Below are 27,854 nucleotides of genomic sequence, written 5' to 3'. Positions count from 1 at the left end.
CAGTGAGAACACCCACTGCAGGTCAGTTCTGTCTGACCTTAGAGCCCACGTCTATGACCATGAGGAGGTGCTGCCCCATCCATAACAGTGTCCCCATGTTCATTGCTTTCCTTGGCCTTCCCATTATTTGCTGCTCTTTGTCCAAAAAGGCAACCCTGGCTCTGCCCCTGGGAGGTGTCAGTGTCATCTTCAGAGTATCCAGAGCCTTGGCATTGGGGCCACTGTGCAGTGAGAGTGGGGAGGGGAGGGCAGGGCCTGGGGAGTTTGCACAGTGCAAATTGTACATACACACTGGGTAAGGAATTAAATTTTATTATAGTATAGGGACAATAAGGTGGAGAAAAGGAACACAATGGGGAGGAGTAAAGAGAAATACAGGATCACGGGGATGGGGAAGGACAGGTGTGGCACTGGGGCTGAAGCAGAAGGGACTGCAGGAGCTGGGGCTGAGGCCGGGGCCAGTGCTGTGTCTGGTGGGCCCTGCTCGGCCCCTGGGGACACGGCTGTCCCCCACGTATCCTTGTGCCAGTGCTCCTCCTTGGAGGGCCAGCACTGCTCCAGCAGGAATGTTGCTTGAAGGTCAGTGGTCTGTTCCGCTCCAGCCGTGAGGTCAGGTGCCGGGCCTGGCCCTTGCCTTGCTTCACTTCCAGCACAGGTGGAGCCGTCCTCAGGCCCCACTGTCCCGGCTGTGAGATGGGCATTTATGGAACCCCTGGGCTCTCTCTGGGCAACGGTTACCAAGTGACTGAGCGGGACCTCAGGTGGTTTGTGCATGCTGGGGAACGTCTGTGATGGTAGCTTCAGAGCTGTGAGCATGTTTGACCTCTGCCCCACCACACAGAGCTCATCAGTTTTAGGCAACTGATGCAGGTCTGGGCTGCTGGCAATCCCCAGCCTGCTGTGCTGCTCCAGGGGCGAGGCTGACTGGTCCTGGACCTGGGGGACAAGAGCGAGAATGGCAGGGAAGAGGCAGTCCCAGAGATCCCTCCACAGCCAGCAGCTCTGGGCCTCAGGCTGCCCCCACCTCTGAACTTCAACCTCCCTCCTCCAAGGGTGAAGAGGCCCCGTCCCCCCACACCCAGGGCCCATGAGGTCCCAGTGGTGTCCTGGCCAGCAGAGACCTGCCCTGGCTACCAGACTCACCCTGGCCTTTTTCTGTTTTAAGCGCCAGGTACGTCGGGAGTGAGGGTTGGCCCAATGTTCCCACCACTGGGCAAGGCGCCCACAGCAGGGTTTCTTGGGGCCTGGGCTTCGGCATCGCGGGATGCAACAAAGGAACATCTTCTTATGAGACTCTTATCCAAGTGAGCTGGCTTAGACTCAACTCTGGAATGTTGGGGTGGTTGCCGGGGCAGCCAGTTCAATAGGTCATCACCAACATAGGCCACTTCCTGTGGCTCCTAAGCTCAGCCCCCTCCTCACACAAAATATCCCCAAATTCTCAGTGGGCACTACCTATTCCACTACCCCATGCCATGTGCCCACTGTCCACAGTTGCACCAACACAGGCAGCACCTGCCACAGGGCTGGCCTGGTGGCAGACAGTGTCACCTGGCTCAGACCTGCTCTCTCATCCTTGTACAAGTTTGATCCTGCACAGATCATTGTCCCTCTCTGGACATTCTCAGTCTCTCTTCTTGTCTCTGGGGATCATTCTAGCATCTGCTTGAAGGGATGCCATCAGTGCTGTAGTGCCAAGGAACCCCTAAGCCTGGCATCACCTGTATGATGCAAACACCCTAGGTGTGGGAGATCCCAAGAAGGGCTGGACAAGGAATGGGGCATGCTTAGAGTTCTAGGAAAAGGAGGGGCTTCCCTGGCCTCTCCTGCCACATCTTAGGCACTCCATAGGTCTGGCTGTGGCATAACAGGAAATCTGATTCTCATGCCATGGTTGTCCTTTTTTCTCTCTCTCTCTCTCTCTCTCTCTCTCTCTCTCTCTCTCTCTCTCTTTAAGTTTATTTGAAAGAGTGAAAGAGAGAGAGGGAGAGACACAGAGCATTGTGTTACATCTGCTGGTTCACCCCTCCCCCATAAAAGGTTGTCATTCCAAAGTGAGCCTGGCAGAACTCCATCTGCATCTCTCCCATGGGTTGCAGGAGCCCACATATGGGGACAGTTTTCCACTGCTTTCCCAGTTGTCTGAGCAGGGAGCTGGGATGGAAGTGGGGAACCAGTGCTCAAACTTACACTGAGGTATGGGATGCTGGAGTTGCAGGTGGTGACTTAACCTGCTGTTCCATGACACAGGCCCCAGGGAGACAATTTTACCTCCCTGTTTTTCTCTTACTCCTCACAAGTTTGTAATGCTCTTCTTTATGCTCCTTCTGATAGAGGCTGAGCTATAGCCAACACTCCAGCAATGACAATGGTGACCTACGTGGGATGGTTCCTAGCCTAGGGTTGGGGCTTCTGGGCACTGGGAGTTCAGCAGTTGGCAGTGTCAGATTAAAGAATGCCAGGCAGCTTGTGGGTAACACTTGCTGCATCCTGGGTCAAGATGTCCATCACCAAGATCTGAGCAATGGTGGCAGCAGCAGATCCAGGAGCACTTACTCTTGGGGACACTTACTCCATCCTGTGCCACTCAGGTGTGGCTTGGGACCTGGTCATGCTGAGCTGCTGATGCAGAGAGCTGAGAAGTGCATGGTCACCTGCACTCCTGTTTGTCTAGCATCTTACGGGAATCATGGCTGAGTCATTGGGGCAGCTCTGATAAGTGTCAAATACCCCAGACATGATTACCAAAACTGGAAGTTCAGCAACAGATCACAGTTGTGGAGCAGAAAGGGACAGCCTTTCCCAGGATGCCAGAATGCTGGGGTGAGGCTCTCCCCTGGGAGACAGAGGAGTGCAAAGCGAGAGGTCTGAGAAAGCCCTGAGCCTGGTCTCTGGGTTGCTGGGTCTGACCTTCCCTGCTTCACAGCATGGGGCCACTTTCTTCTGGGTTAGAGACCTCTACCTTCTATAGGTAGAAATTGAGAGGGAATTTCATGGTTCACAATGGATGACTCTGATGTTGGGTTCACCTTCCCACCACTTGATGTAAGTCTGGGATTTTATTCTTCTTGCTCCCCCAGTCCCTAGAGGCTTTCATGTTTCACCAGTTTTGTGTACCTTCCCACAGGGGAGAGGGTAGAATATCCTTTCCAAGCTGGAATCTGGACTTAAACCATCCCGCATCCGACTCCTGTAACTCTACAGTGGCCTCTACATCCCAAAGAGGATAAGGGGGGGTGCGTGAGACAGCAGGCTTCCTGGGACCCTGATGCCCAGGAAAGTCAGGGGTTTCTAACAGCTGCTTCCTATCTCAGAGTGTCCAGACAACCTAAACACTATCAGTCCTGAAGCTAATCCTCTTTATTGGTGGACACTGCCTTCTGTGTTTCGTGAGCCATAACATGGAGAACATCAGCATGGGGGGGTCAGAAAGATGTGGACACAGGCTACTGGCTAGCTCATGGCTCTCCAGTCTATTCCAGGGACCCCAAGAGAATGAGGGACACTGACACAGGTGGGTGACCCTGAAACCACAAAGCGCCCATCCAAATGTTAGCAGCTAAGTTAGAGCCTTGCCCATGTGCCTACAGCAAGCAGGAAGGACACTGGTGAGGAGTGGCAAAGGTGTCCCTAGACGGGAAGGGCTCAGCTCCCCTCAACAGAAGAAGACTGATGGGTTACTAGCTCTGCAGATGGCTCCTCTAGATAAAATCCAAATCCTCTGTGGTGCCCCTGGATACCCTAGAGATAGGACAAGCTGGAGAGAGAGAAGATGGACACTGGAGTCACAAAACGAGCTATTAAAGGAGTTTCAGTGAAAGCAGACACAGAGAGGGGTGGAATGTTTGCCCTGTGTCCTGGTTTTAAAGTTCTGACTCACTGATTCCCTGAGCTTCCCGTCCCACCCTTGGGAAGAGACTGGTTATGAAATCAGATGCTTCTGTTTCTAAGCCAGGATGGAGCAGCAGCGGATGTCTAAGTCATTAAAAGCCTTCTCAGGGTGGGATTTGAAGCAGGAGTTTGGACACTGTGGGGGATACACACATCCTACATGGTGGTGCTTAGATTCCATTCCTATCTCTACTTTGATTCTAGCTTCTTGTGTATGTACTCCTGGGGAGGCAGCACATGATGGCTCAACTGGTTGGGTCCCTGCCACCCATGTGTCAGACCTCAATTGAGTGCCCAGCCCCAGTAGTGGCATTTCAGGGGTGAATCAGCAGATGTGTGATATCTGTGTCTATGTCAAATAAGTATTGTTTTAAAAAAACTGTAGAGGGAAATTTGATATTTGGTCTGCTTATGATCATCAAAGTGGTATTGGGGTAGGTTTTGGTTTCCAAGATGGCTGGAGTCCCTAAATTTTAGGCATAAGACACATATCACTTGCTGCCCGGAGACCCCAATTGTCTGGAAACCATCCAGTAAGACCCTAAATATGAATCAGCCTTTTCCTAGAAATTCATGAAAAGTGCTTAAAGGTCTTTTCCAAATCCTTAACCTGTGTTATGGCCACCATAAAAAGAAATTAGGATTCAGCCCATGTGAATTATCTATGGAAGGCTCTTTCCCAATTGTGCTGGGCCCTTGACCTGCCAAAGGTGGAAAATGAGAACAAGAAAACACAATGAGGGCAGGTAGTGGCTGCTCTCATCTGGTGTGCAAATAAGACCTACTCTCACCTACACAGGTAGAAAGCCTACCCCCTTGATTGTAAACTGAGCTCTCTTCAGGAGCAGTTTAACCCCATCTGGGCAGGACCACACCTGGCCCTGCTAACGACTGACTGTTCTCTTAAACTACCACACGGGATTCCTTTAAGTCTCCACACCTGAGAGCAGAGAAGTTCTGTGTTTCACCTGAACCTTACATGGCTCCTTGGAGAGCCTCTGTCAGACCTCAAACTGCTGCTCTACTGGGCCCCACATATAATGTCAGGAAAGGACGCCTATAAACGCCTGCCCTGTTGCCCATAGCCTCTGGGGGCTACACCCGGTGTCTCAAGTCCTTTGTGGGTGTTGAGTAGGAGAGTCTCTCTCCACCAGCCTGGGCCATGTCCAGGATCATCAAGAAGTAGTTACAGCAGCTTGACTTCCTGCCTTACCCCTCAAGATGGGAGTGAAATGTCTTAGGGGGCATCTTGTAGCCAAATGTGTAGGATTTGGGGGAAGTGGGGAGGGGAGAAATGGACCAGGGGCTGGGAATGTAAACCGCCTAGAGCTTGTTTTCCTGATGTACCCGGGGAGCTGAAATTGTTACATTGAACTCAGAGTGTCTGGACTGCTACAAACCACCACTGAAGCAGCAGCAAGAAGCCAGTTCGAGTCAGATCTTGCAGACCTGAGCTAGGCTTTCCTCATAGCGCGGTCCGGTTCTTCACCAGGGGAGGAGACGGCCGCCATTTGCTGAACTGAGGAAGTATGAAGATTGGCCTGGGCAGGCGGAAGCAGGAGGGGCCCTCCGGTCTGTGGCTGGCCTTGGCCATGCCCTTCCCCCTGCTGCAGAAGCCCAGGCAGACGATGGGGGTAGTTTCTTTGGGGGAACCCTTCTTCCCATGGCCTACTTTTCACTAGGTTATGTGGGGACGCCTGAAGCCAGTGGACCCTGGCAGCGGACACCCGGATGTGCGGCCTTCCCAGCGGCCCCGGCGAGGCCCGAATGGTCCACAGCTGCGGGAAACGGTAAGAGGAGTCCGCCATGACCATGGCGTCCTTTCCTCCCCCGGGACGCCATTTTGGAAACATTTTCTTCATTCAGGCGTCCTTGGAGGTATCCGAAACCCTCCCCCTAAATATTTTATTAGAAGTTTCTAACAGCAAAGTCGGCATTTGCAGCCCAAACGCAGGCCTCCTAACTGGGGCACTCCCTCTGCCCTCCCGCACAGCGCCCACAGCTGAGGGGCTGGGATTCAGGCTCCAGGTGGCTTCCAGAGCCGAGTCCGCCGCTGCTGCTTGCATGGCCTCAGCACCGCCGTAGATGGGGGCTCTCCCACCCCAACCCTGCTTTGGGGACGGAGGACATGGTTCTGGACTTCTGAAACCGCTGCTGCCCGCGGGTCCGCCTAAGTGTCAGGGGCGAGCGGGCTGCGCAAGCTTCAAAAGCAAACGCCCTGCTGGCGCCTCGGCTCAGGAGGCTAATCCTCCACCTTGGGGCGCCGGCACACCAGGTTCTAGTCCCGGTCGGGGCACCAGATCCTGTCCCGGTTGCCTCTCTTCCAGGCCAGCTCTCTGCTGTGGCCCGGGAGTGCAGTGGAGGATGGCCCAAGTGCTTGGGCCCTGCACCCCATGGGAGACCAGGAGAAGCACCTGGCGCCTGCCTTCGGATCAGCGCGGTGCGCTGGCTACTGGAGGGTGAACCAACGGCGAAAGGAAGACCTTTCTCTCTCTCTCTCGCTGTCCACTCTGCCTGTCAAAAAAAAAAAAAAAAAGGCAGACGCCCCTCGCGGTTGAAAGCTGGTGGCGGACGTTGGGCACAGGACCTTTATGTTATGTGCCCAGGGAGCATGGGGTTGCTCTCTTTTGGGCTCCCGGGCGCTCGAAGCCTCTGATGGCATCCCAGACGCCGAAGCCGCCATAGCACCTTTGAGTCTGCAGTGCCCACTCCTGGCACCTGTCCCCAGCCCGCGCTGCCCCCTGGACCACGGGTAAGTGCTGGCCGACCTGCTGGGCTCTTCCTGCACAGTTGTGGTGGGGCAGAGCTGGCTGCCCCTTCCCTCCAGGGATCCCTGGGGCCTTTCTCTCTGCGGGCAGGTATGGATCCCTGAGGGCTGGGAGAGAGGTGGGGTTCTCAGGTGCAACCGGAGGCTGTCTCTCCTGCCAGGTGTGCAGGGAGGAACAAATGCCAGGCTGGCTGGCTGAGGAGGGGGCTGGGTGTAGAATGAGGCCCAGGGAGAGGGTGGGGCAGGGGCTCAGCCTGGATTCCAGAAAAGCTCTGGCGCCTCTCAGCGGCAGTCGGGATTGGGTGGGCATTGTCGTCTTTAAGGGAAGAGCAGCTGTTCCCAGAGTCGTGGGGACTTGCAAGCAAAATGGCCTTAGATGTTTTGAGTGGCAAGGAGGCTAATGCGAGGTCTCCGTCAGACCTTACATTTTACAGTGGGGGAAAAGCAAGGCCGTGGGACAGAGGTTCTTTTTCTGGGTGGGAGCAGAAAGAGGCCTGCACCTGGTGGGCATCTGCCTCCCCCTACTGCAGAGCTGGGATGATGGGGCCAGGTTGGAAGGCCTCCACGCCCCTCCTCTCTGGGCAATTGGCTGTGCTTGGGAAGGGGCTGAATTAGCCCCTCGGAGGCCCATCTGCTCCAGAGCTTCTCCCTGGGAGGGTGGGGATGAGGGGAGGGGACTACAGTTGGCTCTTTGTTTTTCTTAAAGCAATGGTAGACTTGACATTGAGTGCTGGGCCTGTTTTGAATGAAGAGACACAATGAAGTGTATTTCCCTGTATACGTGGGAGACTGTGAAGTCGGTGATGAGCACTGATAGGGTGAGCTGACCGCCCTGATCTGCGGTCAGGCCATTTCATTCTCTTGGTGGCTCATGAGTGCTCAGGGAGGACGTGGTGTTGACAGTGGGCTTGGTTGAGGCCCTGGCTGCCCCTCAAGGGTGGGTGTCTTGACCACAGCTACCTCTTCCCAAGCATCTTAGATTGAGCCCTCTACCTCCCCATTATGTTACTAAAGGATGGTCTCCTCAGTTTGGATCCTAAATATAAAAATGAACCTTTTTTTTTTTTTCCAAGTAGCCTGAAGTAGTTTAGGGGACAGTGTGCCACAGCACAGCAAGTGTACTTGACTTTGGAGCCCCCTTACTGATCTTTTCTTAGCCCTGGCATTGCCCTACTTTCACTTTAAGGGTTCACTTTCCTTTATAAGCAATGAAAGAGGGGGAGCAGGGCTGTGGTTGAACAGCTCATGAAAGGCAGGGAACTGGTTTCCAACAGGGCCCAGTCCATACAAGCTTTCGTTTCTAAGTGTGGCCCTTTTGGTCTTATGGCTGAGGTCACGGTGGACTCAGTGGAGAATCCCAAAGTTTGTGTTGCTAGCAACAGACATCTTTCTGTTTGTCATCTGGTAGGTATGAATTGGTTCTTAGGTTCTCCAAGGCCTGTTCAAACGTGAAGGTGTTTGCCTCTTATAGGTTCCTGGTTACAACTTGTGGTTTCAGTCGCATCTGAGTTGAAGTCTTGGCCCAGACATTTGCTAGCTGAGGTGTTGTTGGCAGGACGTTTTACCATCCGTGAGTGGTCTTTTATTTGAGAATAAAAGTGGGGGTGTGAGCATTGTGTTTTGTGGTTGGGACATCAGAGTATCAGAGTGCCTGGGTTTAGTGCCTGTCACCTTCTTGCTAATACAGATCCTGGGGGGTTAAGGCTCAAATGCTTGGGTTACTGCCACCTGTCAGGGAGATACGGGGTGAGTTCCTGGTTCTTGGCTTCTGCCTGGGGCCATTGCAGATGTGGGGAGTGGATCAGTGAATGAATGAGAAACTGAACTCAGACACACGGAATGTTCTTTGCTGGGGTATTCATCTAATGGTTTCCAGTGACTGAGGACTGAATGCTGGTGTTTTCTGGTTTGCCTATTTCCCTGATGGTTGGTTTTAGACTATATGCACAAGCCAAAGGGAAGATGGACTACAAACTACGAACTCAGTAGCTAGAGCCAGTTTATTCAGAGACAGACCTGATAAGGGCCCTCTACTAGCGAGGGTCAGGATACATTCTGGTAAGAGACTAGGGGATTATCTAGCCTGGGCTACTTTTGGTTCAGGCTGGGCAGGGATTAGGCAGAGCTGAGCTGGTTTGCCTTGGCTTTTTCAAACTTCTAGAGGGTTGGGGCTAATGGCTGAACTCTTGAGATAGTGGTGTGGCTGTAGGAAAGCATCACTTCTCCCCATGATGTTGCTCAAGGTCCTGCATTCTGACTCTCAGGATAGATAGAAAGATGGGTGTGGTATCCTATTGGCCACTTCCTGCTGATGCAGGACTGTAGTCCAGTTTTACTGGAGAAGAAGAGCAGTCTTGTGATGTTCCTGTGGGATGTCTTGGGATATAGCAGTCACTTGTTCCTGTGAGCACTTTTGAAATATGATAATTATATATCACAAGAGTAAAAACACTGTGATTATGAAGAAAAAAGGATATGGTAGAAAAATTACCCAGAATGTCAAAGATGGCCAAAATGTGGCAAGGGTATTGTTGTAATGCATTCTTACATTTCATTAGCATGGTTTTTTTTTTTTAATGTGTTCAGTAGCATCTCTCACAGCACCTGACTCCCTGGTGTACAAGCCACACTCTTTACCCAAAGAGGCAAAGTCCTCCTTTTTTGGAGGTGAGGAAGTCTAAATCCTCAGTGATTTCAAAGGACCACTGCTAACAAGAATCTACCTGGTCTTGGAAGTGAGACAGTTGTGGTGCTGGGTCATTTATGTTTGCTTTGAGAGTGAGAGAAAATTCTTTGTGTTTCTTTGTCTTGTCCCCTGAAATTTCCAGTGTGGCTGCTCTTGGCCCAATTCCTGGCAGAAAACACCCAATGAGAATAGCAAGGGGAGCTAAGTCCAAGTCACTCTTGACACGGTGGGTTAGAGGGATGGGACACCAAGTCTGGTTGAGAGTATAGGACAAAGGGTGAAATAGGAATGTGAGAGGACACGTTCCTGTCCAGTTCATGGGAAGACATTTGTACACCTGGATGCCACAGAGCAAGAACTAACCGATTTATGGTCCCACGCGTGCTCACCAACGCATCCTTGGGTTGTGTCCTGACAGTGATGGTTCAGTTAGAGTGGTAGTATTTGCCTTTGTGGCTAATTTCACTAACTTGTGGGAGTGGTGGAAGGAAGTGGAGGAAAGGAGGGAGGCTGGGAGAGTAATTGTCCAGCTGCAGAGCACATGGGACAATGATCCTACTTTATGACAAAAGGGAAGAGAACACATAGGATGCATTTAAGGGCTTGACCTATCAGCGAGACCCCAGAGAAAATGCCATTGATAGGTGTGTAAGGTTGGTTCAATTCTTCCTGTTTTGGGGAAAGTACAGGGTATCCCTTCAGTCCTGTGGCCTTTGTCCAGACTGCCTGGGAGGTGGGAGGAGAGTGTACAGATCCCGGATGAAGCGATAGTGGGGTTATGTTCAAAGAAGAGATGAGAGAAAGCATTGATAAGAGCTGTGTAGAGGCTTTGGGAGGATGTGAGGTATATAGATTTGGGGACCACAAAACGGGGGCAGGCTAGAAGCAGCAGACCGTAGTAAAGCATGCAACCCAGAAGAGAGAAGAGGGCTCAGAGACGTCCTTTGCTATGAGTCATTCAGTTGGATCAGTTTCTGACAAAGTCTAGAGCTAATATCACAACAAAAGATAGCAACAGGGTACAGTGCATTACAGTAAGAGATGTAAACAGAGGATAAAAAGGGGTGTCTGAGTAGGATGAAGTCCTAGAGATTGCCCTGGAGCTGAGGGTCCAGGAGTTGGAAGAGTGGTCTGGTAGAGTTGAAGACCACTGCCTTTCTTTTAGAATTACTTGGAGGAGTCTGTAGAAGTGGCAGGGGTGTGCGGAGATGGTTCTTGCAGTAGTTGGGGGAGCTGTGTCCACCTGAGAGTTGTGGGACCTGTTGAGTAGGGTGTGCAGTAGAGGTGTTACTAATTGTAATGGAGCGAATGTATAGTGTGGGTGTCTCCTGAGTTTAGCAGTGGTCATTTCGACAGGGCTTAAGGGTGACATGTCGGTGCACAAGGAAGAAGGAACACATGGACACAACACTGTCTTTCCGGTGAAAGGCTTTTTATTGCTCACTCCAATTCACACTAGGGCTTTCCCACTGCATACCAATCTCTATAGTTATGTTCATTACTCCACAGATCATAACACACACCTAGCATCAAAGCAGTCTCAAAGGCAAAACAACTGTAATAAGTACAGCAAAGCATATAACGTTATTCTTAATCATAGGGTCGAGGCACATTCCTTCCTATTACATATGGCTAATATCATTATGAATGCTGTGTTCTCAGGGTTCCTATCACGGTCACGAAAAGTGAAAGTTCAAAGTCGAGAGTCTCATTACCACTCAGAGAGATGGATCTCAGAACAGTCACTTACAGGCAGGAAGTTGTGGGATGGCTGTCACTCTGGGCAGTAGGCTCAGAGTTCCCAGGGGGATGACAAGGCAAGGAGTTGGAGAGGTCCCCTGCTGAGAGGTCTGGTCCAGCTGTGTGGTCAGGTCAGGCAGCAGGCTGATAAGGGGTCCAGGCGAGGCACTGGCTCCACTGGAGTTTGGTCCTGTAGTCGCTTTGTGTCGCTTAGCAAGGGGCTAGCGAGCTGGCTCTTCAGTTCCAAGTGTGAGGAGATCCGGAGGTTCACACGCACTGGGCCCTTGATCGGTTGTTGCCTTGTGCCGTTACAGATCCATCTATAATGGGCTGCCTCTTCAGCTCTGAATGTGTGGAGATCTAGAGGTTCACAGACACCGGGACCATGATCCTTTTATCCTTGTCACTCTGAAGGGGGAGTCTCCAGGAGGAGTCCAGGTGTCACCAATCAGTTGTCCTCCCTCTCGGAGTATCCCAGGGTGCCACCAATCCATTGTTTAGGACAGTGTATCTGGAGTATTCCTTGGGTGCATCCAATCCCTGTGTGAGTAGGAAGGTAACTTGAGGTTATCATCTATAGCATACAGACTGCCCAGGGAAGTCTGTTCAGTCTGATTAGGAGCATCTTTCTGGCAAGCGCTGAGCTTGACATAAGTGATGTCATCAGCTTCTGGCTTAGCATAAGTAACTCCATTTTTATTTCTTATTTTTGCTTCTTTGTGGGAAGCAGTGAGCTATAACTCTTTTTTGGGGCTACCAGTGGATTTCTCCATGGTCCACAGCCTTTTAATCATTGGGTGGGCAGTGATCTGTGACTCATTTTTAGGAGTCCTGTGGGATTCCCCACAGTGGTAGTCCATAGCACTTCATTAGAGTCTGTTGCATTTCTGTGTGAGTGCTTGCCTCAGGGCCAGGCCATGCTAAGGGCTGTGCTGTTGTTTGCTGTGGATGTTTTGCCTGAATGGATAAGTGAGGCAGAAGGAGGTAGCAGGGCCTCTGGGAACAGCAAGCCTGGTGTTGGGGAGAGGAAGAGGAGGGGTCTCTGTTGAAGGGTGGGAGTACTCATCGGGGAAGTAGTCAGTCTGGATAGGAGCACAGGGCCATACAGGGGTGGCCTTGGGAGCTGGGCTGAAGGGGTCCACCCAGCATGCAGGGAGCCCTAGCAGGGGTCAGAAGGCAGTGAGTGCAGTAGGACGCTGGTCAGGTGTGTGTGAGTGGGGAGCAGGGCTTCACTTGTGAGCCTTGGCTCAGAATCTTCCCCCTTCAGACCTCAGACTCTTTCCCATCTCACCAGGACGGTCACTCCCCAGCCTCCACTGTGGTCCCTGCCTCCAGCCCACAGCAGGAGATTTGGGGGCCACCACCTAATAACTTGTGGGTTCTGGGTAACCAGGCTCAGTTCCTGTAGAAAGCAAGCCTCCAGGGGAGTGGAGCTGCATCTCATGTGTGGACACTCAGGGCTGCTGCCTCCTGAGTCTCTCACTGTTGTCCTGTGGGCCATTTGGCATCTTTGGCCTGGGCGTGGAGACACGGGAATGATCTGAATGTGCAGGGTTTGTGGAGAGAATGATTGGCAGAATAGACCCCAGTGTTTGGCCTTTGTCCACCTGCTGCATTACTCAGGGAAGGGCAGGTGTTGATGTTAAAGTACAGGGTGCACTTGGAGGAGCTAGGCCATGGAGGGAGCCTGCTGAGAAGGCAGGGTTGGGCGTGTAGAAGGGGCAGGGGGTGAGTGCCGGGTGTGCATTGTGTTACCAATGCCCGGCTTCCTCCCGTAGGGTTCTCCCTGAAGGGGTAACAAGAACATGGCTGCACTGCCCCTGCGCTCTGTGATTTTACATTTCCTTTTGTTGTGCTGAGAACACTGCATGAGAGATCTGTCCTCTGAGGGTTCTCTCCATTTTTAGAATTTATAATCTTATTAAAAAAAGATTTGTTTATTTTTTGAAAGTCATAGTTCCAGAAAGGGGGGAGAGACAGAGGGAGAGATCTTCCATCGGTTGCTCATTCCACAGATGGTGGCAGTGGCCTCCCTGGTCCAGGCTGAAGCCAGGAACTTCTGCCCAGTACCCTGTGTTTGTTGCAGGGGTCCAGGTACTTGGGCCATCTTCCTCTGCTTTTCCCAGACCATTTTCAGGGACCTGGATTGGAATTGGAGCAGCCAGGGCAGGAACTGGTGCCCACATGAGATGTGAGGGTTTGCAGGCTGTGGCTTTATCCACTACAGCACAACATGGGCCCATCTCTAGAACTTCTTCATCTCCCAGCCTCCTGCTTTTGCTGGACCCTGGAAGGAAGTCTTTGTTGTGTAAGACGACCGCCTCAGTTGCCTGAGTACTGGTGTTGGTTGAGTGTCCCCAGTGTGCTTTCCACGGTTGTTTTGCCAGCATGGGAGGACGGATTGCATTTGGGATTCTCTGGGAAGATTATCCAGGGTGATCTCATACCTGTGAAGGAGTGAAGTGAACGAAGGGTTAAGTCAGTCAGGCATGCAGTGAATCCTCATTTGTCCGGTGGACACCTCTAGAACATTTTTGGGGGAAAAATGACCTGATCCTTTGCAGTATTCTTTTTTTTTTATCTTTTATTTAATGAATATAAATTTCCAAAGTACGACTCATGGGTTACAATGGCTTCCCCCCCCATACCATCCCTCCCACCCACAACCCTCCCCTTTCCCACTCCCTCTCCCCTTCCATTCACATCAAGATTCATTTTCGATTATCTTAATATACAGAAGATCAGCTTAGTATACCTTAAGTAAGGATTTCAACAGTTTGCTCCCACACAGAAACATAAAGTGAAAAATAATAGATGATTTTTTTTAAATGATGATGAAATCAGATCAGACCTATTGTCATGTTTAATCCCAGTGAGAGTCAAGTTGGGAATTGATAATTTCTTTTTTTTTTTTTTTTTTTTTACAGAAGATCAGTTTAGTGAACATTAAGTAAAGATTTCAATCGTTTGCACCCCCATAGAAACACAAAGTGAAATATACTGTTTGAGTACTCGTTATAGCATTAAGACTCAGTGTACAGCACATTAAGGACAGAGATCCTACATGAGGAGTAAGTGCACAGTGACTCCTGTTGTTGACTTTACAAATTGACACTCCTGTTTATGGCATCAGTAATCTCCCTATGCACCAGTCATGAGTTTCCAAGGCTATGGAAGCCCTCTGAGTTCTCCGACTCTTATCTTGTTTAGACAAGGTCATAGTCAAAGTGGAGGTTCTCTCCTCCCTTCAGAGAAAGGCACCTCCCTCTTTGAAGACCTGTTCTTTCCACTGGGATCTCACTCAGAGAGATCTTTTTGCCAGAGTATCTTGGCTTTCCATGCCTGAAATACTCTCATGGGCTTTTCAGCCAGATCCGAATGCCTTTAGGGCTGATTCTGAGGCCAGAGTGCTATTTAGGACATCCGCCATTCTATGAGTCTGCAGAGTATCTCACTTCCCATGTTGGATCACTCTCCCCTTTATTTATTCTATCGGTTAGTGTTAGCAGATACTAGACTTGTTTATGTGCTCCCTTTGACTCTTAGTCCTTTCATTATGATCAATTGTGAACTGAAATTGATCACTTGGAATAGTGAGATGGCATTGGCACATGCCACCTTGATGGGATTGAATTGGAATCCCCTGGTATGTTTCCAACTCTACCAATTGGGGCAAGTCAGCCCGAGCATGCCCCAAATTATACATCTCTTCCCTCTCTTATTCCCACTCTTATGTTTAACAGGGATCACATTTCAGTTAATTTTTAACACTTAAGAATAACTGTGTGATAATTACAGAATTAAACCAGTCATATTAAGTAGAACAGACAAAAAAAAATACTATGAGGGATAATGTATTAAGTTGTCCATTAGCAGTCAGGGCTATGCTGATCAAGTCACCATTTCTCATAGTGTCCATTTCACTTCAGGAGGTTTCCTTTTTGGTGTTCAGTCAGTTGTCACCGATCAGGGAGAACATATGGTATTTGTCCCTTTGGGACTGGCTTACTTCACTCAGCATGATGTGTTCCAGATTCCTCCATTTTGTTGCAAATGACTGGATTTCGTTGTTTCTTACTGCGGTATAGTATTCTAAAGAATACATATCCCATAATTTCTTTATCCAGTCTACCATTGATGGGCATTTAGGTTGGTTCCAGGTCTTGGCTATTGTGAATTGTGCTGCAATAAACATTAGGGTGCAGACCGCTTTTTTGTTTGCCAATTTAATATCCTTTGGGTAAATTCCAAGGAGTGGGATGGCTGGGTCGAACGGTAGGGTTATCTTCAGGTTTCTGAGGAATCTCCAGACTGACTTCCATAGTGGCTTGACCAGTTTGCATTCCCACCAACAGTGGGTTAGTGTCCCTTTTCCCCCACATCCTCTCCAGCATCTGTTGTTGGTAGATTTCTGTATGTGAGCCATTCTAACCGGGGTGAGGTGAAACCTCATTGTGCTTTTCATTTGCATTTCCCTGATTGCTAGTGACCTTGAACATTTTTTCACGTGCCTGTTGGCCATTTGGATTTCCTCTTTTGAAAAATGTCTATTGAGGTCCTTGGCCCATCTCTTAATTGTGTTGTTGGTTTTGTTTTTGTGGAGTTTCTTGATCTCTTTGTAGATTCTGGTTATTAACCCTTTATCTGTTGCATAGTTTGCAAATATTTTTTCCCATTCTGTCGGTTGTCTCTTCACTCTCCTGACTGTTTCTTTTGCAGTACAGAAACTTCTCAATTTGATGCAATCCCAAATGTTAATTTTGGCTTTGACTGCCTGTGCCTCCCGGGTCTTTTCCAGAAATTCTTTGCCTGTGCCAATATCTTGAAGGGTTTCTCCAATGTTCTCTAATAACTTAATGGTGTCAGGACGTAGATTTAGGTCTTTAATCCACGTTGAGTGGATTTTTGTGTAAGGTGTAAGGTAGGGGTCTTGCTTCATGCTTCTGCACGTGGAAATCCAGTTTTCCCAGCACCATTTATTGAATAGACTGTCCTTGCTCCATGAATTAGTTTTAGATCCTTGATCAAATATAAGTTGGGTGTAGATGTTTGGATTGATTTCTGGTGTTTCAATTCTGTTCCATTGGTCTATCCATCTGTTTCTGTACCAGTACCATGCTGTTTTGATTACAACTGCCCTGTAGTATGTCCTGAAGTCTGGTATTGTGATGCCTCCGGCTTTGTTTTTGTTGTACAAGATTGCTTTAGCTATTCGAGGTCTCTTATGCCTCCATATGAATTTCAGCATCATTTTTTCTAGATCTGCGAAGAATGTCTTTGGTATCTTGAGTGGTATTGCATTGAATCTATAAATTGCTTTTGGGAGAATGGACATTTTGATGATGTTGATTCTTCCAATCCATGAGCATGGAAGATTTTTCCATTTTTTGGTATCCTCTTCTATTTCTTTCTTTAACGTTTTGTAATTTTCATCGTAGAGATCTTTAACGTCCTTGGTTAAGTTTATTCCAAGGTATTTGATTGTTTTTGTAGCTATTGTGAATGGGATTGATCTTAGCAGTTCTTTCTCAGCCATGGCATTGCTTGTGTATACAAAGGCTGTTGATTTTTGTGCATTGATTTTATATCCTGCCACTTTGCCAAACTCCTCTATGAGTTCCAATAGTCTCTTAGTAGAGTTCTTTGGATCCTCTAAATACAGAATCATATCGTCTGCAAAGAGGGATAGTTTGACTTCTTCCTTCTTGATTTGTATTTCTTTGATTTCTTTTTCTTGTCTGATGGCTCTGGCTAAAACTTCCAGAACTATGTTAAATAGCAGTGGTGAGAGTGGGCATCCCTGCCTGGTGCCAGATTTCAGTGGAAATGCTTCCAACTTTTCCCCATTCAATAGGATGCTGGCTGTGGGTTTTTTATAAATTGCTTTGATTATATTGAGGAATGTTCCTTCTATACCCAATTTGCTTAGAGTTTTCATCATGAAAGGGTGTTGAATTTTATCAAATGCTTTCTCTGCATCAATTGAGATAACCATATGGTTTTTCTTCTGCAGTCTGTTACTGTGGTGAATCACATTGATTGATTTGCGAATGTTGAACCATCCTTGCATACCAGGGATGAATCCCACTTGGTCTGGGTGGATGATTTTCCTGATGTGTTGTTGTATTCTATTGGCCAGAATTTTATTGAGGATTTTTGCATCTATGTTCATCAGGGATATTAGTCTGTAATTTTCTTTCAGTGCTGCATCTTTCTCTGGCTTAGGGATTAAGGTGATGCTGGCTTCATAGAAAGAATTTGGGAGGATTCCCTCTTTTTCGATTGTTCTGAATAGTTTGAGAAGAAATGGGATTATTGCAGGCGTACACCTTCCGGATAGGTTAACGCCGGCGAGACCTCGGAGACACCAGACGCGTTTATCGGCTTTCCAGCTTCCACTTTAGTTTTCAGCAGACTCGCGTTACATGTCGCGAACGCCCGCCCTGTTACCGGCATTCATTCACAACTCCTTCATTCACCACTCCCGCTTACTACTCGCATTCATTCACAGCTCCTGCCTGTTACCGGCGTTCATTCATAACTCCCGCCTGTTACCGGCGTTCATTCACAACTCTGCCTGTTACCGGCGTTCATTCATTCACTCCGCATTTTACCGGCGTTCATTCATTCCTCCGTCTTTTCCCAGCGTTCATTCATTCACTCCGCCTTTTACCAGCGTTCATTCATTCACTCTGCCTTTTACCAGCGTTCATTCATTCACTCCCGCCCACCGTCCACCTATTTATATATATCATTCATAGAAAACATGTTACCAACTAAGTGTGGGAAACATGCAATAACAGGATGCTGAAAGTCAAAACAGGATCTTGCAATTAGCAATGGGCAGGGTGGAAAAAGCCCAGCACTAAACTTCTTGTGCTTGTACATGTCGGGAGGGGCACAGCTGGCCAGGCTGTCCCGTTCCCCGACAGGATTAGTTCTTCTTTAAATGTCTGGTAGAATTCAGCAGTGAATCCATCTGGTCCTGGGCTTTTCTTTGTTGGGAGGGCCTTTATTACTGTTTCAATTTCTGTTTCAGTTATGGGTCTATTTTGGTTTTCGATGTCTTCATGGTTCAATTTTGGTAGATTGCATGTGTACAGGAATCTATCCATTTCTGATAGGTTTTCCTGTTTGCTGGCATACAGGTCCTTGTAGTAATTTCTGATGATTCTTTTTATTTCTGTGGTGTCTGTTGTTACGTTTCCTTTTTCATCTCTGATTTTATTGATTTGGGTCTTTTCTCTTCTTTTTTTAGTTAGTTGGGCCAATGGGGTGTCAATTTTGTTTATTTTTTCAAAAAACCAGCTTCTCGCTTGGCTGATTTTTTGTAATGTTTTTTTGGATTCAATCCTGTTAATTTCTTCTCTGATTTTAATTATTTCTCTTCTCCTACTAGATTTGGGTTTGGTTTGCTGCAGTTTTTCTAGGTCCTTGAGGTGCGCTGAAAGCTCATTTATTTGGTACCTTTCCAATTTCTTGATATAGGCACCTATTGCTATAAATTTGCCTCTCAATACTGCTTTTGCTGTATCCCATAAGTTTTGATATGTTGTGTTGTTGTCTTCATTTACTCCAGAAAGTTTTTGATTTCTCTTTTGATTTCTTGAATGACCCAGTGTTCATTCAGGAGCATGTTGTTCAGTCTCCATGTGTTTGCATACTTTCTGGGGTTTCCTGAGTTGCTAATTTCCAGCTTCATCCCGCTGTGGTCTGAGAAGCTGCATGGTATGATTCTAATTCTTTTAAATTTGCTGAGACTTGCTTTATGGCCTAGTATGTGATCAATCCTAGAGAAGGTTCCATGCGCTGCTGAGAAGAATGTGAAGTCTGTAGATGTAGGGTTGAAAGTTCTGTAGATATCTGTTAGATCCATTTGGGCAATAGTGTCAATTAAATCTGCTGTTTCCTTGTTGATCTTCTGTCCGGATGATCTGTCTATTTCTGAGAGTGGAGTATTGAAGTCCCCCAGTACTATTGTATTGGAATCTAAATCTCCCTTTAAGTCCCTTAACATATCTTTTAAATAGACCGGTGCCCTGTAATTAGGTGCATATACATTTATAATAGTTACATCTTCCTGTTGAATTGAACCCTTAATCATTATATAGTGTCCCTCTTTGTCTCTCTTAACAGTTTTTGTATTAAAGTTTATTTTGTCTGATATTAATATGGCTACACCTGCTTTTTTTTGGTTTCTGTTGGCATGGAATATCTTTTTCCAACCTTTCACTTTCAGTCTGCATGCCTCTTTGTTAGAGAGATGTGTTTCTTGTAGGCAACAAATAGTTGGGTTGTGTTCTGTGAGCCAGTCAGCCAAACGGTGTCTTTTAACTGAAGAATTCAGACCATTAATGTTCAATGTGACTATTGATACGTAGTGACTTTGCCCTGCCATTTTCCCGGAAATATTTTCTAGTATATGCTTTGAGCTTCCCATGCTCTTTTACTGGTAGGTGTTCTTCCTTTCCCTTCTTTCATATTGATGGCCGTGTTTCTGTGTTTCTGAGTGTAGCACATCTTTAAATATCTTTTGCAGGGCCGGACAAGTGGCCACAAAGTCTTTCAATTTCTGTTTGCTATGAAAGGTCTTTATTTCACCTTCATTCACAAATGAGAGCTTGGCAGGATATAATATTCTGGGCTGGCAATTTTTCTCTCTTAGCACCTGTGCTATGTCTCGCCATTCCCTCCTAGCTTGTAGGGTTTCTGATGAGAAGTCAGCTGTGAGTCTGATTGGAGATCCTCTGAGAGTAATCTGACGTTTCTCTCTTGCACATTTTAGGATCTTTTCTTTATGTTTCACTGTGGTAAGTTTAATTACCACGTGTCGTGGTGAGGATCTCTTTTGGTCATGTTTATTGGGGGTTCTATGAGCTTCCTGTACTAGGATATCTCTGTCCTTCTCCAAGCCTGGAAAGTTCTCTGCTAGTATCTCACTAAAAAGGCCTTCCAATCCTTTCTCTCTCTCCATGCCTTCAGGAACTCCTAGAACTCGAATGTTGGTTTTTTTAATAGTATCCTGTAGATTCCCAACAATATTTTTTAGGTTTCTAATTTCCTCTTCTTTTCTTTGGTTTGACTGTATGTTTTCCTGTGCTCTATCTTCTAAGTCCGATATTCTCTCTTCTGCTTCACCCATTCTGTTTTTAAGGCTTTCTAATGTGTTTGTCATTTGATCTATTGAGCTCTTCATTTCATTTTGATTTCTCTTCACTATTACACTTTCCTGTTCTACTAGTTTCTGAGTTTCATTTTGACTCTTCCTTAAAATTTCATTTTCACGAGAGAGATTTTCAATCTTGTCCATTAAGGATTTCTGTAGTTCAAGGATTTGCTTTTGAAAACTTCTAAATGTTCTTATCATAAATTTTTTGAAATCCGTATCTTGCATTTCTTCTATCTCATCATCTTCATACTCTTGGCTTGGGGTGTTTTGCTTATTTGGAGGCATCATAGTGTCATCGTTGATCTTGCTCCCTCTATTTCTGTGTTTGTTACTCGGCATAGTTAATTCTTCTTGCGTCACTGTGCGTTTTTTTTTTTCTTTCTTTTTTTTTTTTATACTGTGTCCGTGTTAAGTGGACTGCCTGCTGTTGGAGGAGCCTTGGAGGCTTGAGATGGGTGCGGCCTGAGAGCTCTGCCTGGTTCTTCCTGGTTAAGGGTGTGCAAAGGTGACACCCTCAGGTTATGCGTGGTAAATCTCTCTCTTTTTATTTATTTATTTATTTTATTTATTCAGGGGGTAAGTAACACCACAGGGCAGGGCTGTGCAGAATTGATGGTATTTAGCTTCCAGTCTTTGGCTCCTCTGGACTCCCACTGGGTTGCCTAGGCTACTGAATTGTAGTGACTCAGTTCCTTAACTCTCCCCCATTGATATGTAAATCCAGAGAGGAGGCCTGCTCTTTGTCTCTTGGGAATTCTTCAAGCCTTGCAGCCTTGTAACCTTTGCAAGGTTAGGGGGAAGAGAAACCCCCGAAGCTTTTTTTTTCCTTCTTTCCGGTAGTGAGTTTGCTGCACTTTCTGGCCCCCCTCTAGATTCTGACCCCCGTTTCCCCACCAATGTCTCGGGTTATTGAGCTCACCTCCCCTTCCAGCGCCGATGTGTGGACTTGGAGCCCTGAGCGTCCCAAGTCTCCCCGCTGTTGTCTGTGTGGCATGCACTCCCCTTGGAGCACTGGCGCGCAGACCCTGGGGCTTCTGTGGCTCGGTCCCGCGACTTGGCTTCCGCGCGGTGGGCGACCTTGTTCTCCCAGTAGGTCCTCCGATTCACGGCTGCTCCATCCAGAAGGGTTTCCCCTGCAATTTTTTTTTTGGTTCTATTTTCTGCGGCTACCGTAACTCGCCACTGTCACTTCTGCTCCAGTCTCATTTCTCTGCCCCCTGAGCCTTGCTGTCTTGTTGTGGCTCCCTGCCTGGAGGGCACAGCTTTGGATCTTCTTGGTGACAGCCTGAAAGGGGCTGAGTGTTGGGGAACGGGACAGCCTGGCCAGCTGTGCCCCTCCTGACATGTACAAGCACAAGAAGTTTAGTGCTGGGCTTTTTCCACCCTGCCCGTTGCTAATTGCGAGATCCTGTTTTGACTTTAAGCATCCTGTTATTGCATGTTTCCCACACTTACTCTTGCTGAGTTGGTAACATGTTTTCCGTGAATCATATATAAATAGGTGGACGGTGGGAGGGAGTGATGAATGAACTCTGGTAACAGGCAGGAGCTGTGAATGAACGCCAGTAATAAGCGGGAGTGGTGAATGAAGGAGTTGTGAATGAATGCCGGTAACAGGGCGGGATATATAAGAGGGTTGGAGGAGGCGAAGACGGCGGGCGTTCGCGACATGTAATGCGAGTCTGCTGAAAAATAAAGTTGAAGCTGAAAAGCCGATAAACGCGTCTGGTGTCTCCGAGGTCTCACCGGCGTTAACCTATCCGGAAGGTGTATGCCTGCAACTGGTGCCGTGACTCGGATCGCTGCAACGTGGAAAGAAGGTAAGAAAAAAAAAACGTCTATAGACAGGAGTCTAGGGGAAAAAGCCTAGGAATACCGCGGTACAATGGGGAACACACAGTCCACCACGAAAATGCACCTATTGATTAGCCGCCTTTTAAAGGCAACGGGGACGCCCGTAAAGAGTGTAGCTGTGTGCAATTTTATGAGGATACTATATAAAACTTGTCCTTGGTTTGTTGAAGAAGGAGATTTATCACAGGTTCGGTGGAGACGGGTGGGATGTGAATTGCGAAATGCTGGAGTCAAGGAGGGAGTGATCTGCTTGTGTTATCTGATAGATACTGCTTTACGGTCGGAGGATGACCAGATCGGGGAACTCTTAGATGAAGGCTCTGAACTACTGGAGGAGCTCAGCGAAGACTCCCATGATAGTAGCGAAAAAGGAGATAGTATAGAGGAACCAAGGATGGAAGCAAGCGGAGGAGCCCGACCAAAAGCGAAACATTCGCAGACGCTGGGATCGCTTCCACTATACCCGGAGTTGCCCTTAATGCCCTCCGCTCCTCCTTACGAACCACCCCGTCATCCTATGCGCTGTTGCTGTTTTGCCGGCAATGCTTCCAGCGAGATGAGGCCCATAGTTTTAGAGTCTGGGCCGGAGAAACAGACTAGAAGGCAAATGCTTGAAAACGAAAGTGCTCGTAATGACGATGAAGCTGCTTTTTTTATAAATACTGGGGATTCAACTCCCCACCCACCACGGCGCCTGAAACCAAATTGGGCAGAGTTCTTTAACCCCCATCAGATCTTTCCAGTGACCGAAGACCGCCAAGGAAATCGCGGGTGGACTCCGGTCGACTTCACAGCATTAAAAGAGTTGCAAAAGGCAGTGACTCTCTACGGGCCACATGCTAACTTCACCAAAGCTATCCTAGGAACCTTAGGCACTCAGAGCCTAGTCCCTGAAGATTGGAGAAATGTCTGCAAGGCAGTCCTTTCAGGGGGAGATTATCTCTTATGGTCAGCTGCTTATAGGGAACTAGCTCGTACTCAGGTGGCGCAAAACCGAGCTGATGGGCAACCTGCCTGGAATGAGGACATGTTAAACGGAGAGGGAGCATTCCATGCAGAAGCGGTGCAAGCTCAGTGTCCCCGGGAGTTATTACAACAAATAAGAGATATAGCCTTGAGGGCCTGGAAGGTAGTGCAAAAAAAAAGGGGGAAGTTAAACACAGTTTGACTAAGATAATACAAGGACCGACCGAGCCTTATGCAGATTTTATTAACCGCCTTTATGAAGCTGCAGGCAATCTGTTTGAGTCTCCTGAAGAGGCCGCACCCTTGCTGAGACGACTGGCATATGAAAATGCTAATAAGACATGTCGCTCCGCGCTAAGGCCTTGGCAACATAAGGACATCCCTACCTTTATGAAAATTTGCAGAGATGTCATGGATGATGTTGCCTCTGGGGCTCATGCTGCTATGGCAATGGCTAAGGCCAATAGAGCAAGTGACCGCAAATGTTTCGCTTGCGGCCAACCTGGACATGTAAAAAAGGAATGTAGACAACATAAGCCCAACAAACGACAGCCAGGATTATGCCCTAAATGTGGGAAAGGTAATCATTGGGCCAGTGATTGTTATTCTAAGACTGATAGAGCAGGAAACCCCATTCCCCAAGAGTCAAAAAACGGGAGAGGGGGCCCAGCACACCGGGGCCCGAAGCAAAATTGGGTGCGCCAGCAATCAAAAAAGGGGCATCAGGAACAGTAAGCTGTTTCGAATTGTGGCCAACGGAGTCTCAAATATTAACTCCAGCTATGGGTCCTCAAATCATTGATGTAGTCCCTACTAAAAATTCTCTTCCCAATACTGGCTTCGGACTAGTGATTGGACGAGCCACTAATTTTCAGCGCGGACTCCAAATTCAGCCAGCAATAGTAACTTTCCCCACATGCAAACCTAAAGTTATCGTTCAAGCCACCTTAGGTGCAGCTATCGTAGATAATGACAGACCCCTAGCACAACTACTATGCTGGGAAAAAATTAGAGATCAGAGAGCTAAACAAGGAAGTAATTTTGCAGCACTCTCCTTATCATTGGAAAACAGACCACTTTGGCCTCTTGTCATTCAGGGAAAAACAATACAAGGCTTGTTAGATACTGGGGCTGATGTAAATATTATAGCCGCAGATGACTGGCCTCCCTCCTGGCCAACACAAGAGTCAGAGAATACACTGGTAGGGTTGGGTACTACCCATGCTCCACCTAGGAGTGCCAGCATCCTCACTTGGACTGACAATGAAGGCCATTCTGGACAGTTCCAACCATATATCTGTAAGCTGCCAGTTACCCTGTGGGGACGAGACGTCCTACAGGAACTAAGACTTACCTTGACTAATGAAAAGGGAAAACAACAAGGATCACAGGCTGCGTGGAACATCATGACGTGAATGGGATATAAAGGTGGAGGCCTGGGAGCTAGGGAACAGGGTATTACAATGCCCATTAGTCCAAAAGGAGAAAAGGACAGGCATGGACTGGGTTTCCAGGAGGGGCCACCGCACCGCAGCCAATCCCTATAACTTGGCTCTCCTCTAAGCCAGTGTGGATTTCGCAGTGGCCCCTTACAGAAGAAAAATTGGCTGCTGTAAAAACCTTAGTAGAGGAACAATTAGGGGCAGGACATCTTCAGCCATCTACTTCTCCTTGGAATACTCCTATCTTTGTGATTAAAAAGAAATCAGGTAAATATCGCCTACTTCATGATTTAAGAGCCATAAATAAACAAATGCAACCTATGGGGGCCACTCAACCCGGCCTCCCCGTTATAACCATGCTAATCCCATTCCCAAAGCACCCATAGCTTTTACTGATGGAGCAAAAGGAGGTACCGGGGTGGCTATTTTACAAGGTCAGGTGCATCATGCAGTTACTGCATCTCCCTCACCTCAACATGCAGAGCTAGCTGTAGTGGCTAAGTTATTAAATATGGTTGAGGGTCCTCTTAATATCATTTCTGATAGCTTATATGTTGTTAATGCTGTTAAGAGGCTAGGCTCCCCTTCGTTAATATCCAAAAGTTCTACAGTGTTTCCTTATTTTGAGCTTGTTCAGCACACTTTATTTAGGAGATCAGATCCCATTTTTATCACCCATATTAGAGCACATACCTCCCTGCCAGGTCCTCTCACCGTGGGAAATGCCCTTGCCGATCAACATTCCCGCTTCCTTTTAGCTTGCACTGCCATGGAACAGGCAACAGAATATCACAAACTTTGGCATGTTAATAGTAAGACCTTAAGTATGAGGTTTAATATCCCTATTCGTAAAGCTAAATCTATTGTCCAAAATTGTGAAAAATGTGTTATTCATCAGCCTGTTACTATGCCCACTGGAGCTAATCCCCGGGGCCTTTATCCATGTCACATTTGGCAAATGGATGTAACGCATATCCCTGCCTTTGGCAAGCTATCCTATGTCCATGTTATGGTGGATACTGACTCAGGAGTAGTTATGGCTACCGCCGCCGCCAAAGAGTCCACCTCCCATGTAATGCAACATATGTTACAATGTTTTGCTTCTTGGGGAATTCCTAATATAATAAAAACTGATAATGGACCTGCTTATACTTCTAAGGCTTTTGCTGAGTTTTTAGCAACTTTTCATATCTCTCATTTAAACCGGCATCCCATATAACCCTGCTGGACAAGCCGTTGTGGAACGCACTAATCTGTATCTGAAAAACTTTGTATTAAAACAAAAAGGGGGAATAGGGGCACTATCCCGTTCCCCTAAAGACATTCTCAACCTCGCCTTACTTACCATAAATTTTTTAAATAAAAAAGCTGATGGTCTCACCCCGGCAGAACGTCATGTAATCTTGGAACAGACCCCCAATAGTAATAAACCCCATGAACCGACAGAAGCTCAGCCACACGTTAGAAAAATGATTATGTGGAAAGACCCACAAGATAACAAATGGAAAGGCCCATACCCATTAATAAGAAGGGTATGAGGCGCTGTTTGTTTTCTCCCACAGGAAGAAAAAAATCCAATCTGGACTCCAGAAAGACGGACAAGAACAATAGAGTGGCAAGATGATCGTGATCCTACTCCTACTAATAATGACGCCACTGTCACCGACGATGGCCAAGCTGGATGAGTATTGGGGTCTCTTGAGAGCCCTACCTCTCCCTCTCCAGTTGTGTATTTGCCTGAGAAGGACTTCTCTATGGCTGTTCAACACAGGAGAGACTTTGGAGTCACCGCGGTCGTCGTTGCAGTAATTGCGGCGTATTCAGCTTGTTAGTCCACTATTGGCATGGCCGTGAGCCAAACCTCCACACTGTCCATACTTGATAGCATCACAAGATCTACCGCCCAGGCACTTGATGATATACTGCTATTCAGCTGTTAATGAATGGATTTATTGCAAGATTAGGCCTGGTTGGCATACCCTGTGTTATTCGATCTACTGCAGTTTGTGTTACCACCTACCCCTACAACCACTTTTCATTTGCCGCTAATCAGTCCCGTCTTTTGGGTAGCATGTTAAATGGTAGTTGGAATCCAATTAAACAATGGGCCGCTATTATAGGGTTGGCTCTTATTGTGCTTATAACAGGATCAATTATTGTTCGGATCTTGCAAGGGCTGTTAATACGCAAATGGTGGTTAAACAAGCCAGCTAACATTCAATAACCAGTACCCCATGCAAAATGGACAGATTCAGGTGTGGCTGAATCTGCTGGAATGGTAGTCAAAGACGGGTAAGTTCTGAGAGGTCTTCAAGGCAACCTAAGACAGGGCATGAACGCTCCCTCCACACCTCATGTTCATGTGCCAATGACGGGTAAGCCCGATAGATGCTCTTGGTCACCTAAGACAGGCACAGTACCACTCCATTTTGCAAAGAAATAAGGGGGAGATGTCGGGGAACGGGACAGCCTGGCCAGCTGTGCCCCTCCCGACATGTACAAGCACAAGAAGTTTAGTGCTGGGCTTTTTCCACCCTGCCCGTTGCTAATTGCAAGATCCTGTTTTGACTTTCAGCATCCTGTTATTGCATGTTTCCCACACTTACTCTTGCTGAGTTGGTAACATGTTTTCCGTGAATCATATATAGATAGGTGGACGGTGCGCGGGAGTGATGAATGAACGCTGGTAACAGGCAGGAGCTGTGAATGAACGCCGGTAACAGGCGGGAGCTCTGAATGAACGCCAGTAATAAGCGGGAGTGGTGAATGAAGGAGTTGTGAATGAATGCTGGTAACAGGGCGGGATATATAAGAGGGTTGGAGGAGGCGAAGACGGCGGGCGTTCGCGACATGTAATGCGAGTCTGCTGAAAAATAAAGTTGAAGCTGAAAAGCCGATAAACGCGTCTGGTGTCTCCGAGGTCTCACCGGCGTTAACCTATCCGGAAGGTGTACGCCTGCAGCTGAGCTGTCTTGCATCCTGGGAGATGTCTCCGTCCAGTCTCTCTGTGCCCTGGCTGCACTGTCTGCCTGCCAGCTGGGGGCTCCCTACTGCTGATCCCTGGAGAGCCTGCCCTGCCCTCCTTCTGGCTCACTGTCCAACTTCCTCCCCTAGGATGCCTGCCCATGCCCCACGGGTACCACCTGATTCTGGGTCTCACCCCATGGTGTCATTCTCCTGTGGTACCCCATTGTGGGACAGACTCTGCAGCTTAGGTGGAGGTCCCTGATTCAGTGACCGTGTCAGTATAAATGGAGATGATGTGTGTGACACTGAGTGAGTCAGCCAGGGCCTAAGAAGACCAGACAGTCCTCCTGGACCTGACCCGAGAACCTGACC

The 27,854-nt window shown here is 47.9% G+C and overlaps 1 protein-coding gene and 1 long non-coding RNA gene across 2 annotated transcripts in view; one reads left to right on the top strand and one right to left on the bottom strand.

The window, feature by feature from the left end:
- The window catches only part of LOC138845844 (endogenous retrovirus group K member 10 Gag polyprotein-like), a 37,854-nt gene extending 10,438 nt beyond the window's left edge, over positions 1-27,416 (top strand). Inside the window, exons 2-5 of the mRNA XM_070059561.1 lie at positions 5,574-5,681; positions 8,130-8,228; positions 21,993-22,073; positions 22,374-27,416. Coding sequence (XP_069915662.1) covers positions 22,025-22,073; positions 22,374-23,275 — 951 coding nt within the window. The 5' untranslated portion in view covers positions 5,574-5,681; positions 8,130-8,228; positions 21,993-22,024 and the 3' untranslated portion in view covers positions 23,276-27,416. The remainder of the gene's footprint in view (positions 1-5,573; positions 5,682-8,129; positions 8,229-21,992; positions 22,074-22,373) is intronic.
- LOC138845789 (uncharacterized) lies at positions 297-2,246 on the bottom strand. The gene is made up of 2 exons (XR_011382940.1): positions 1,144-2,246; positions 297-936 (listed from the first exon to the last, which is right to left on the bottom strand). It is a non-coding gene; the product is annotated as an uncharacterized lncRNA (long non-coding RNA).
- Positions 27,417-27,854: the final 438 nt, after the last annotated feature.

Source organism: Oryctolagus cuniculus, chromosome 16 (assembly GCF_964237555.1).
Source record: "Oryctolagus cuniculus chromosome 16, mOryCun1.1, whole genome shotgun sequence".
Taxonomy (NCBI): domain Eukaryota; kingdom Metazoa; phylum Chordata; class Mammalia; order Lagomorpha; family Leporidae; genus Oryctolagus; species Oryctolagus cuniculus.
This window is presented reverse-complemented; position numbering and strand designations above follow the sequence as displayed.